This window comes from Odocoileus virginianus, chromosome 6 (assembly GCF_023699985.2).
Source record: "Odocoileus virginianus isolate 20LAN1187 ecotype Illinois chromosome 6, Ovbor_1.2, whole genome shotgun sequence".
Taxonomy (NCBI): Eukaryota; Metazoa; Chordata; class Mammalia; order Artiodactyla; family Cervidae; genus Odocoileus; species Odocoileus virginianus.
The window spans coordinates 46,670,260-46,683,357 of record NC_069679.1 but is presented as its reverse complement, the minus strand read 5'-3'; the positions used below and the strand labels follow the sequence as shown (position 1 = coordinate 46,683,357).

Here is a 13,098-nt window from a genome sequence, read left to right as displayed (position 1 = left end):
CTGAAAAGGATACTTTCACAATAAAACCACATGTAAAAGAATTGATTTTGTCTCATTACATTTGGAATTGGAATTTTCTTCTAAGACCAAGTAATGTGGTCCTCACATAGTCCATTAAAATCAGCAGTTCCTGGGGAAGGTTTCAAATGTCAGAATGTACACTGAGAAAAAACAGCTCTTAAAGTGCTCCGAAAAATAACCTGATTCCAGGAAACAAAACAGGAATATAGTAAATGGTCAATTCTACTGGGAATAGTAGAATTCAACCAGGACTAGAGAATGAGTTGAGACTAGTATAATTTATAATAATCTTAAAAACAGATATATTTTCAAAAATGTTCAAAATGAAAAACACTGTACTGGAAGGTGTTCTCATAGTGTTGGAGGTTCATACTGGGATCTTTCCAGGGTGATGGTTTTAATAGTAATGTTGGAGACATTTGGTGAACTTTCAGTCACAGAGTTGCTCACTTGAAGCTAAGTTGCAAGAAACTCTCAGACTCTCTAGAAGTAAGATATATTTACATGTGACGATTTCAGATTCTATTCTCAGGTGCCTATGTGCACTGTGATTAAGCCCAGACCTGCAAAGACACAAACAGATAATCTTCAGTCTGTTTTTCAGTTGACATTTGTAAAACCTGAGTTTAAAGAGAGAAAATCAAAGTCTATATAATACACAAACATACACACTGCATCCAAAACAGAGCACTCACAGGTCTTAAAAGGATAATACTTCATTCCTAGCAACTCAAAGGTGCTTCTTTGCCCCTCACTTTCCTTCTCCCTTAGTTAACTGTCTGAAGGGCATCTGTGGCTCCCTTGCTAAGGAATGGTAATTTTTAGACAGACAACCAGAATCCTCTGTATGCATCCAGCTCTCTGGGTATACTAACATGGCTTTATTAATTTAGCAAACTCTTGCCCAGGATGATGAAATCACAAATAACTTCACTGTTTATTTCTCGAATTTTGAAAAAAATCCATTTATCCTAAGACTGGACTATTCAATTACTCATTTTAAGAATGACACACACTTCTTAGGATAATATGCAGCATCAAATGGCCAGCTACTTTTCTAGACAGTCTTTGAAATTCTCTCCCTCCTCTGACCCTGTGTCCAACAAACAATCTTAAGCTATGCCCCAAATTTGTTCAATCCTACTTAAGTCCCTCCATCAAAAGATTTACCTTCAATCAGACCCCTAAAACCTTTGGCAGATAAATATCTGCCTTTGCTCTCTCCTTCTGAAATGCTAATAAGACTGTCAAGTTTGTGATCTTCCACAATGAAGTAAGTTTTGCTTGCTGAAAGTTTTTTGGTGGCATTTCTAGGGAGCCAACACCTGACACAGTCATGGAGCTCTTTGAGAATCTAATAAAGCCATAAGGACACTATTCCTGGAAAAATGCACACATATACACAATTTAGCATATAACTGCATGGACTTCATAGGTCTCCTGAAGCCTCTGTGTGGACTTCACAGGGGTCTGTGACTGGATAAGGACCCTGGTGCTCCTGGGAGGTGAGATTGGCAATTGGATCTGTCACAGGCTGGAATCAGACCTTTAGGGTATCTGTGCTGGAATACCTGCACTGATGGGAAACTCACTACCTCCCAAGGCAAATCATTCCTCTGTGGCTATAGACTTGAAATTAGAGCTCTCTTTTGGCTGCCCAGGCCCATCCTAGCTTACTCTGACCTCTCCGCCTCTCCGCTTTCAAGAAGACCAATCACTCCTGCTCTCACACACACGGTAAAGTAGAAAAGCTTCTCTCTTACTCTGAGGGTATGATCCCATGATCCTGAGCAAAAGGCAGTCCCATCAGGGGAAACTCGCAGAGTACTAACACGGTTTTCATGTCCAAACAAGATGGAGACTCGAGACCCTTTGAGGACATCCCAGACGTTGATGGTATAATCATTGTATCCAGCAAACAGCAGGCGACCTTAAAGCAAGAGGTAAGATGGTCACTCAACCAGTTCCTTCCTTTTGTTTTTCTTTTCATGACTCTCATTCTTGCGCTCGTTCATTCATTCATTCAAGAAACAGTGCTTTAGTGCCCACTATGTGCCAGGCATTGTGGTTTGCCCTGGAGGTTCAAAGAGGAGAGAGCACAGTTGCTGGCCCCTGTGGAGGGTGATGGTGGGCAGGCTGACTCATGTATCATGGCAGCGCTGTGTGGAAGGGGCTGTAATGGAACTGCTCAGCTATGTGTAAAGTGCTACATGATTATAGAGGAAAGGGGATCAAAGAGGATACTATGGGAGAAGCACTATTTGAGTTGGCCTTTGAGGGTTGAATAGGAGTTTGCCATGCAGAGAAGGGAGGGAAAATGATGTTCCAGGCAGCAGCAGCAGCACAAAGGCACAGCTGCATGACTAGAAGGTGTCTGGGAGAACTGAATGGTCCACTGACACAACATACCAGATATATACACAATACACCACAAATGCTGCCCTAACTTTCCCCGGGAGCCTCTCTGGCTGTGAAGGCAGAGGTGACATGAGCTTCGGGGCATTAAGGGGACTCTCACTTCACTCTCTCCACCTCTGAAAAAAGTCCCTTTTCAAGTATGAAGGGGAAAAATGGAAGGCTAGAGAGGAAATGCCTAAAGGCACAGAAGATGGAGTTCTGATATATCATTGTTCTGAAGAAGAGTGTGAGATGGGCCCAGCCTTCATTTATGGGCTGGGGAAGCTGCTTCAGGCTGGGCAAAATGTGGTGTCAAAAATGCACTGGAGGAAAACCCATGCAGGCGCAGACTCTTAGCACACGAGGCCATAGGAAGCTCAGCTGAGGGGAAGCTTGGTGGATTCTCTGAGTTCCTGTGTCACAGTCCCAGGAAAATCTCACCACTGAGGGAGAAGTCCACGCTGGAAGCTCCGAAGATGATGCTCTCTTTGGAATAGATGGCGACCTCCCTGTCTGCCCGGAGGTCATAGAGGCGACACTGGGGTGGCAAAGAAGACAAAGAGGCACTTGTTTCTGGGTCCTGTTTGGTGCATCAGTGATCACAGAGCTACAGGCAGGTGCCGTAGCTTACGTGGTTTGAGGGTCAAGGCGAAAACCTTTCGTTTTCTCTCAGTATTTTCTTCCTCAATCCCAATTCTTACTATATCCCCATGGAGTACTGGAGATTCGAAGAAACAGCAAATGCAGATTTCTTTAGTACAAAAAACAAAATGTAAGCCTTCTTTTTTTTCTGATAAGGAATATGTGTTCACTGTAGAAAATTCAGAAAATCTCAGAAATGCATAAAGAAGGCAATCTTAGAGATATTTACTAACACCTGGCTACTTCCTTCAGTCTTAATTTACTTTAAAAAAAAAATTACTTATTTGGCTGCAACAGGTCTTAGTTGTGGCACACACAGGGTCTTCAATCTTTATTGTGGCATGTAGCATCTTTACTTGCAACATGTGAAATCTAGTTCCCTTATCAGGGATCGAACCCGCAACCCCTGCATTGGGAGCTTGGAGTCTTAGCTACTGGACCATCAGGGAAGTCCCAGTCTTAATCTATTTTATGTGTGGATTTAAATGGGGTGGATGTTTCATTATTGCTTCAATTAGCCTGATGCTATGAACATTTTTAAATACCATTAATAATCTTCAAAAAATAGGATTAACGTGGTTGTTATATTCCTCATGTGGATATATCAGAATCTACTTAGCCATACTCTGCTAAGTGTCTTGATTGTGTCTAATTTTTCTCTTTTATAAATAAAATTATGAGGAAGCCATGATCATTTTGCTATCAAAATCTTTATATGCATCTTTAATATTTTTTTAGAATAGCTAAGGATGAAATCCTTAGAATTGTTTCCAAGAAATTCCAAAGGGTAAGGAAAGCTTTTGAAATTCCCCAAATGTATGCCCTTGTATTTTGTTAAATATTCTTTGGCATACAGAAGTTTTAAATTTTCATTATTATCAAACTCTCAATCTATTCCTTGTAATTTCTTTCACAATAGCCAACTAAGGTGAAATTCATTATTTAATAAGATATTTGCTATTTTGAGAGCACAATAAGGTTGTGCCTACTGAAAAACAGGTCAACATTATTTTGCAACTAGTATCAAAAGCCTTAAAATTAGGCCAGTTTTTGACTCATCAAGTTTACGTATAAGAATTCATCCTAAGGAAAAAATAAGAGAGGTACCAAAAATACTTGCTTATGCAGTTTTTAACAGGGAAAAAAAAAATCCTTAAAAAAACCTAAATGTCCCCAGACTGAAGATTGGCTAGTAAATGATGACATATCCATAGTATGGAAAACTTCAAGAAAATATAATGTAGGAAAGTATTTATTGGCATGAGAAAATGTTCACAATCTATTGCTAAGTGCAAAAAGCAAATTATAAAACAGCATTTGTTTAAAAAGTAAAAAGAAAGGAATTTACTCAACTGTGATTTTTCTTGTGTAGAATGATAAACAAAATTTAGTTTTTTCCCCCTAAGTTTTCTTTATAGAAGTCATATCAGTTCTGTAATCAGGAAAACAATTATTTTTGAAAAATAAAATTAGGTCAGCATATCTCTCCTTCAAATAGGAAAAGCTCTTAAGGACTTAAACATACCGTAGCATCATCTGATCCTGAAGCAAAGGCATCTCCACTTGGGTAGTACCTGCAGAGAGGAAGTGTGGGGAGAAGGCACTTAGAGCAGTGATTCCCAATCCTGGGTGACCATCAGAAGCCTCTGGGAAGGCCGTCCCATGCTGGGCCCTTGGACTCTAGGGACACAAGGACTCCTCGTTACAGAGACCAGAAATGGAGGCTCAGCCGGAAGGCCCCACTGGCCTACCTTAGTTTCTTCTCTGTAAATGGGACAGTTGACACTGGCCTTGCAGAGTGTTGGTGAGGATAAATGAGACAATATGTCTATTTGTATCTGACACTGAACACAGGCAGATGCCTACATCCTTACTTTCCCTTGATCACACACCTCATTCCAAAGGCTCAGGGATAAGACAGTGCTTATAAACACAGACACTGCAATTGAATGAAAGGGGACTGCACTGACCACTCACTATAGGGGATATTTTTGGCAAGTGACTTCAACTGGCCCAGCCTCAGTTTCTTCATCTGAAAAGTGAGGAGGATAATGCACATTTCCTATTGTAAAGACTGAATAAGACAGTATACACAAAAAACATGGCATGGGGCCAGATAAAATGCATGCAACAAATGACATTATTACTGTTACAGTCATCCTCTCCTCAATAATCAGGCCTTCTGGAGACAGGGTACTGTAAGTTGAGACCTGATGAACATTAGAAGAGGGTTCTGCGTTGAGGGAACAGCATGGATGAGAGAATATGCAATTTTAAGCTGTTATTTCATGAATATATAGGAATTTATTTTTGTGGCTTTATAGTCTATCCTGTATCTTAATAACTCCATCTACTGTAGTAATTTCTCAAATTATTTCCTTGGATTTTCTAGGTAAATCTCTATACACCTGCAAAAAGTGATAGTGTTTTCCCTTCCTACATTTAAGGTCAGTGAGCTAGAAAATCCTCATTAACATTTCTACTAATAAAGTAATTATTCTTACTGTGTTCTAGCTTTTAAGGGGAATAAGTCTAGTGCTTTCCTCTAAGTATAATGAAGATTCTTCACTGGTTGTACTTTAAATGCTGTCCTGATGGTGCCATGTCTCAAATGTACATGTTAAGTCCTGACCTCTCTCTTGGAATCCAGTTCACAGATCCAGCTACCTACTTGACGTCTCCACTTGGTCATACAGTAGCATCTCAAGCTTGGCTAGCCCAAGACAGAATTCCAGAATCCATGTGCAACCATTGCCTTCTCCCTGCACTGCTTCCAACCCTTCCGCAAACGGATCAATGTTTACTGTCCCTTATAAAAGATTCGGGTTCCCTGAGCTCAGGGTTCTCCTCCTGAAATGCAATTCCTTGCATGCCCAGGTGTCATTTAGTCCTTTGCATGTCACCCTGTGATAACTAGCATAGCTACAACCATCACTATTAGTAATCAACTATCCTTCATCTCTAACCCAGGAATCTTATGCCTTTTTCCAGCATCCACAAAACTCTGGCAGCCTTAACTTGAGAGTCTGGAATTAGGCTAAAATCTCAAATCCTTCCCAATTCGAAACCTTTCTATACTCACAGTGTCTTCTTTAGTTTCAGCCAGTATCATTTCTATCTGGAACTCACACAACAGCCTTATAACTGGCCATAATACTTCCATTCTCATCCCCCTACAATGCATTCTCCAAACAGCAGCCAGAGTGATCTTTTAAAGACAAAACATGCATCATGTTAGCCACCTCAAGTGGTCACCTGGCCTTTTGTTTAGGTCCCTGAGCATCTCATCTCCCTGATCCTCCTCCCAGCTCTTTGAAAGCCTGCCTCCTTCACTATCCTGGTCTCAGTTTAAACATCAATTTCTCAGAGATGCCTGACCAGTCAAAGAAATAACCTATCTCCATCACAGTTCCCTGTTTTACTTTTCAATGGAACTTATCAGTATCTTTGTACACTGTACATTTATCTGTGCTTTGTCTTGTTTGTCTCCTATAGGAAAGCAGAAATTTTTATCTTGTTTAAAACAGTATTCCCAGTTCCTGGAATAATGTTCAGCAAATAAGTACTTAATAAATATTGGTTGAATGAATGAACAAAAAACACTGACTTTGTTTAGACAGGAAATAGCCATTGCCTCTGGTGCAATTACACTGAAATTCTCCAAGAAATCTGGAGTACCGTTCGGTCTCACCACACATCAGCTCTTATTGCTGGAAAAGCCTCTCAGCAAAGTAAACTGAGGCTGGAGGCTAAGCATTAGCCCAGGCTGGGAGACAGCATAAAATAGAGAAGCAATGTGAACATTCTACTCACGGACCGGACACTATTGATGTCAGATTCGTGTGTTTCAAAGGCCTGCACGCACTGTCCAGAGCGCATGTCCCACACCATGGCTTTCTTGTCACATCCCTGCAAACGCAAAGTTACCCAGAGTTATGACTACTGCAAGGACTGCCCACAGACAGGTATGAGTTCTGGTTATGTCACAGAGATCGTTCAGTTCCCATTAGTAAATGGCTCTGACAACATGCCTTTTTTTTTCTGAGACTAGCTTTATTTAAGGCCACTTCCCTCTGACCTCAGGAAGTCAGAGCTAGGTCCTGCGGTAGGTGGAGCAAAAGAAGGTACCCAGACACCCTTTTTAGCATGTTTTCTTCTCTGCTATCTTTCTAAATGGCTGCAAGTCCTCCAGGGCCTCCTTCTCCCCTTCCTCCTAGGCAGTTCTCTTCATGTTTCCCCCTCCTCTTTATCTCTGCTTCTGTAAGGCCAGAGGGGAGGGCAAGTGGCCAGTGGGTATGGTGGGACCCCCCAGGCTTGCCTCAGGTGTGTGGGGCAGCCTGAACACAGGTGGACAGCCAGGTGCTCCTGGCCAGCTGCAGCCCAGCAGCCTAGTCAGGGGGCTGCCCGCAGTCAGCTGGGTGGCTCAGGCAAGTCACCTCCCTGGGTTTCCGCCTCAACACCTATAAAATGAACCCTCTCTGGGTAGTTAACATGATCCAGAGACTCAAAAACACCAAGCTTATGCATGCTATCCTGATCCTAGGAGCATTTTGATAAATTTCTGCAGAGCAGTCTGCGATCAAGCATGAGCAGTGTAATTAGACTCTGAAAGGACAAACAGAAGGAAAAATGGGTTAAAATTAGATTGTTGGTTTCAACTCAGAGGAAGGGGTGGGTGAGGTACCACATTGATGTTTCAGAAAGACCTGCAATGGGGATTCAACTCTCCAACATCTTTACTGAGAATGTGGACAAAGGAATCAGAGTGTCTTCAAATCTTTGGAGGACCCTAAACCACGAAGTTTAATACTCTGAAAGAGACAATATGATCTATAATGATATCAACAATCTGAAAAAAACAGCGTAGTTGATTGGAGATAAATACAGTTATACAAAGACATGGGAATGAAACTTACACAGATGGGGCCAAATATCCAAGAAGAAAATCAGGGTCCCTGCCAATTAGAGGCTTCACAACCCTTACCTGAGGTCCAGAACTAAGAAGTGGACAGCATGGAACAAAGGGCCTTTATGTCTTCTAGCTGCAAACATCATTAGATGGTGTCTGCATCTCTGTCCCCTCCCACCACTGTCTCTTCACAGAGATGAGACAGGACCAGGGTCGGGTCAGCCAGCTCAGTTCTCCACCTTTATTCCCAGATGTCCTAGAAATACTTGCCTTTCCTACTTGCGTAACACACTGGAAACTCTTCCCTCTACTATTCCTAATATAGTAGAATATATGGGGAGGTGGGGGGCAAATGCTCTTGTGCCTTCCACACAATTTACAAAGGATGAAATGTGGAGTCAGGCAGCAAAGGTGGGTCCCAGGTGTGCTAACGCCTCATGTGGGGCTCCTCTGCCATGGTGGCCTGCCTGCCCGACTCTGAGCTTTCAGACACACCGTTCCCTGTGCCTGGGAGCTGGGGGAGCTGGAGGGGCTGGAGACTGGCAGGGGCGGGGCGGGAGAGTGTCCCACTGGTGCCAAAGCCCTGATCACACCACGGCTATGCCTCACCGCTGTTTCTACTCGAGCTGCCTGGTGCCCTGGCTGCTGTCTCGACTGCTCTTGGATGCCAACTCTCTGCTACTCAGCCAAGGAATCTCAGCCCCACTCCAGGGGTGTCCCGTCTAGTCCCACAGATTGACAGGAAGTGCCACCCTGAGGCTCCCTGGTGGACAGAGGGCTCCTAGAGATCTTCCTTGGATCTTTACCCCGGACACGAAGGTGTTCCCGGTTTCCGACGGGGCCAGGTCCAGGCAGAGCACGTCAGCCCCATGCCCATGGAAGCTCTGCAGCAACTGCCCACTCTCCACATCCCACAGGGCACACGTGCCGTCGCCGCTCGCCGTCAGGATCTGCCGCCGGAGAGGACAGGAAGGGGGTGAGTAGGGCCTCTGGGGAAGCCAAGCAGATGCTTGCAGTTCCACAGGGAAGAGAAGGCTCCTTACACACACACACCTGCTGAATCTGGACTCAAGCACAGAACTCATTCGCCAGGACTGAGAAAGACAGTCCATTTTTGACACCCTTGCTGTCGCGAGCTGTTTACACGCCCGTCCTCTTGCAGAGGATGAACTCTGGAGGCCTTCCTGCAGTACCTGCCTGTCTGACCCGCAGGAAGCGCTCTGCGAATACCTGCTGAACAGAACCCCCAGCGGGCCCCACAGGCAGCCAAGCCCAGCACGGAGCTTCCCAGACATTAACGTGCACCCACACCCAGGGCTCCCCGGGCCACTGAGGGGTGCGGACACACACATGCAGGACCAGGCCTCCGCTGTGTGCGGACCGCGTCCAGGCCCTCTGCTAGGTGGCAGGGCTGCAGAAAGACTGTGCCTTGGCTGCTGCTCTCCTGGGGCTCCGTTAACAGGATTGGCAGGAGACCCATCTAACTCCCTGTCCCCATGTTAACCAATTCCAGGGCAAGCCACACCTTCCCAGTGCTGCATTAGATAATACTGAGACCAAATAAAAATAAGCTAGCTGCCTGCTCCAGGAAATAACCTGATCCTGTGAGATAAGACTCTGAACTAAACAACTTATTTATCAGGACTAATAGCTTTGTAAAAAATTCATGAAACAGAGTGTGCTGTGCTAAGTCGTTTTAGTCATGTCTGATTCTTTGCGACTCCATGGACTATAGCCCACCAGGCTCCTCTTTCCATGGGTTTCTCCAGGGAAGAATGCTGGAGTGGGTTGCCGTTTCCTACTCCAGGGGATCTTCCCAACCCTGGGATTGAGCCTAGGTCTCCTGCGTTGCAGGCGGATTCTTTATCATCTGAGCCACCAGGGAAGTCCTCAGTCTAGCTCTTTAATGGAAATTTTTCATGGCATACTCTTTGATCAAAGAAATGAATAGTTTTTTAAAAGTTAACAGTAAATTCTTAATCTTTAAAATATTTTAAATATTTGTGATCTTCATTATAATGTAAGTAAAAAATAAAATTTAAAAATCAAACATTCATTATGATAAATGCACTAAACAGATCCTCTAACGCCACCGTCACTCATTTATTTTGGAATGCAGAGAACGTGCAGGTCTTACACCAGCCTTTTGAGGTTTTCATTATTCATCTTAGATCCCAGGGCTGGAAGAATGCTAAGTTCATGAGTTCAGTGGTAGCCAAAAAAGGCCATACATCTGAATCACCTGTGAAGCTTCGTGTTAATAATAAAATAATAAGAGCTAGCATTTATTGATATTTACCAGGGTTTATACCAAGTACTTCTGGAGAAGGAAATGGCAACCCACTCTAGTATTCTTGCCTGGGAAATCCTAAGGACAGAGGAGCCTGGTGGGCTACAGTTCATGGGGTTGCAAAAGAGTCAGACACAATTTAGCTACTAAGCAACAACACTAAATATTTTACACAAATCATCTCATTTAATGCTCAGAAAACCTCCTGAGGGAGGAATATACTACCATCCTCACTTGTAGGTGAGAAAAACGAAACACAGAGGATAATAAAACCTCGTTTAGAATTGACCAGCTAGAACATCAGACTAAACATCTTCTGTTGCTTTGGCTGTTCCTCACACCCAAAGACATGAGGAGTGGCCACGGCCACAGCCAGGGCCACCGTGCCCCCTACTGCACAGACCTGCGAGACTCCTGGTGGCAAACAACAGGGTCAACACTGGCCTCCCAATCAGGACACTGCCCCCAGACAGCAATCAAACAATTACCCATCGCCAGGTCTCCCTACCACTACCCTTGCTGGCCCACCTGCTGACATCAGTCAGCTGAAACCAGAATGGGCTTTAGTCTGACTCAAGACAATCTCCTCCTTCAAATAAACCCAACCTGCCCCAAGCCCTGCAATGGCTCCCTACCATCTGTAGGGTCAGCTCCACCATGCAGGGATGTAACCTAGTCCTCCTAACTCTCAGGCTGCCTGCCTCCCACAGTGCTCCCCACACCTCACTGGCAACACACTGTCCTCCAAGGCAGCCTCTCAAGGCATGTTTATGACCCCCCGCTCCTGCTCCAGGCTCCCAGCCTCCCCAGGTTCAGCCACCACTGGGAGCTGGCCATGTGGGTGGTGGCATCTATGAGGGTTTGCTGGAGAGATGTGACAAAGGCACTGCAGGATGTTTAGAATTCTGAAAGAAAATATAGCTTACGTATTACCTCCACTTTGTGGCTTATTCAAAGCAGGGCACAGATTTTCTATATGAAGCCTTCTCTTTTCACATTTGTTAAAACAGAAGTCTAATGTAGGTATAGTGAGGTGTGTCAAATGCACAACTCTGAAAGTCAGCACCCAGTGAAATTCTATACACAGGAGGGCCTTGGGACCACTTCTCCAACTCAAGACAGGAATTTCCACCACCCTAGAAGGTTCCCTGATCCACTCCCACCCCCACCAACTCAATTTAGAGGAGGAGGTTTGATATGGCAGGGAATTCATTCAACTATACCAACAATCAACAGCCCCAACTTTACCCATTTCTGATTTTATGAAAAATAATAATGTAACTAGGAGTTCCCTGGTGGGCTAGTGGTTTGGATTCCGCACTTTCATCATTGTGGCCTGGGTTCAATCCCTGGTTGGGGAACTGAGATTCAGCAAGCCATGTGGTGTGGCCAAAATTATAATATATATATATATAAAATATTTGGGCTTCCCAGGTAGCACTAGTGGTAAAGAACTCGTCTACCAATGCGGTAGATAAAAAAGACGTGGGCTCGATCCCTGGGTTTGGAAGATCCCCTGGAGGAGGGCATGGCAACCCACTCTAGCATTCTTGCCTAGAGAATCCCATGGACAGAGGAGCCTGGTGGGATATGATCACAGGGCTGCAAAGAGTCAACTAAAGTGACTTAGCCTTCTATATAAAATTATATATATATATAAATGATAGTACATATAAAACCAGTGAGAAGCAACAGAAGCTTCCTCTTAGGGCCAACTGCTGGAGCGTAAACACTGTCCTGTGAAGAGGGACATGGGAACAGTTTCCTCTCCTGCACCCCCTCTTTAGTTCTCCAAGACCGAACTTGCTCCCCCTGCAGGCTGGCCCGTCATCACCCAGGCCCCTGATTTACCTGCATGTCAGAATTGGTGAAGCTGCAGGCTGACAGGTAGTTGGTGTGCATAGCAACAGACTTCTTTTTGGCAGCCATGTTTTCATTTTTGTCAAATGTCAGAGGATACACAGAACATTTATTATCCAAACCACTAGCAGAAAAAGACAGAAGGGTCAAATGTTAATACAGGGCAATAGAACATGTGTATACTTTCTCATTCACACACACTTTCAAAAATGTTTTCCTTTGGCAGTATTATATGTTGTAACCTATCCCTAAACTTTTACTTTGAATATTTTTAAATGGATAGTAAAACTGAAAGAAAAATAGTACAACGAACTCCCAGATCCCTTCACATGGATTCGCTAACTTAACATTTTGTCGCATTTGTGGGAGCAAATTCTGAACCGTCTGAATGCAAGTTTCAGATATGACATACTACGTCTAAATACTTCAATCTGCAAATTACATCTCCTAAAAATAAGACCATTCCTTTATAATCACTAACTCATTATCACATCTGAGAAAACTAACAAAAATTCTGTAACACCATGTAGTAAGCCATCCATATTCAATTTCCCAACTGTCTCAAGGATCCAAAGCCCAAATAGGTCTCCACATTACAATCTGTTTTTATATCTTTTTAAGATCTTTTAATGGAGAAGGAAATGGCAACCCCCTCCAGCATTCTTGCTGGAGAATCCCAGGGACAAGAGGAGCCTGGGGGGCTGCAGTCCACGGGGTCGCAAAGAGTCGGACACGACTGAGCGACTAAACAACAACAAGATCTTTTAATGGAGGACGGACACAGATTTTGACTGTTTATAATGAGAGATGTCACTAGGTCAGTTGTCTTACAGAATGTCCCACAGTCTGGATTTGTCGTGTTGGGCATGGCTACCCACTCCAGTATTCTTGCCTGGAGAATTCCATGCACAGAGGAGGCTGGTGGGTACAGTCCATGGAGTCACAAAGAGCTGGACAGGACAGAGCCACTAACACTTTC

The 13,098-nt window shown here is 44.0% G+C and overlaps 1 protein-coding gene across 1 annotated transcript in view; it reads right to left on the bottom strand.

Annotated features, from left to right (window-relative positions):
• Positions 1–299: 299 nt before the first annotated feature.
• Positions 300–13,098, bottom strand: part of GNB5 (G protein subunit beta 5) — a 32,075-nt gene continuing 19,276 nt past the window's right edge. The window contains exons 5-11 of the mRNA XM_070469267.1: positions 12,111–12,243; positions 8,776–8,919; positions 6,878–6,969; positions 4,586–4,634; positions 2,860–2,956; positions 1,785–1,951; positions 300–584 (exon numbers count right to left, since the gene is read on the bottom strand). Of these exons, the coding sequence (XP_070325368.1) occupies positions 573–584; positions 1,785–1,951; positions 2,860–2,956; positions 4,586–4,634; positions 6,878–6,969; positions 8,776–8,919; positions 12,111–12,243 (694 nt within the window). The 3' untranslated portion in view covers positions 300–572. The remainder of the gene's footprint in view (positions 585–1,784; positions 1,952–2,859; positions 2,957–4,585; positions 4,635–6,877; positions 6,970–8,775; positions 8,920–12,110; positions 12,244–13,098) is intronic.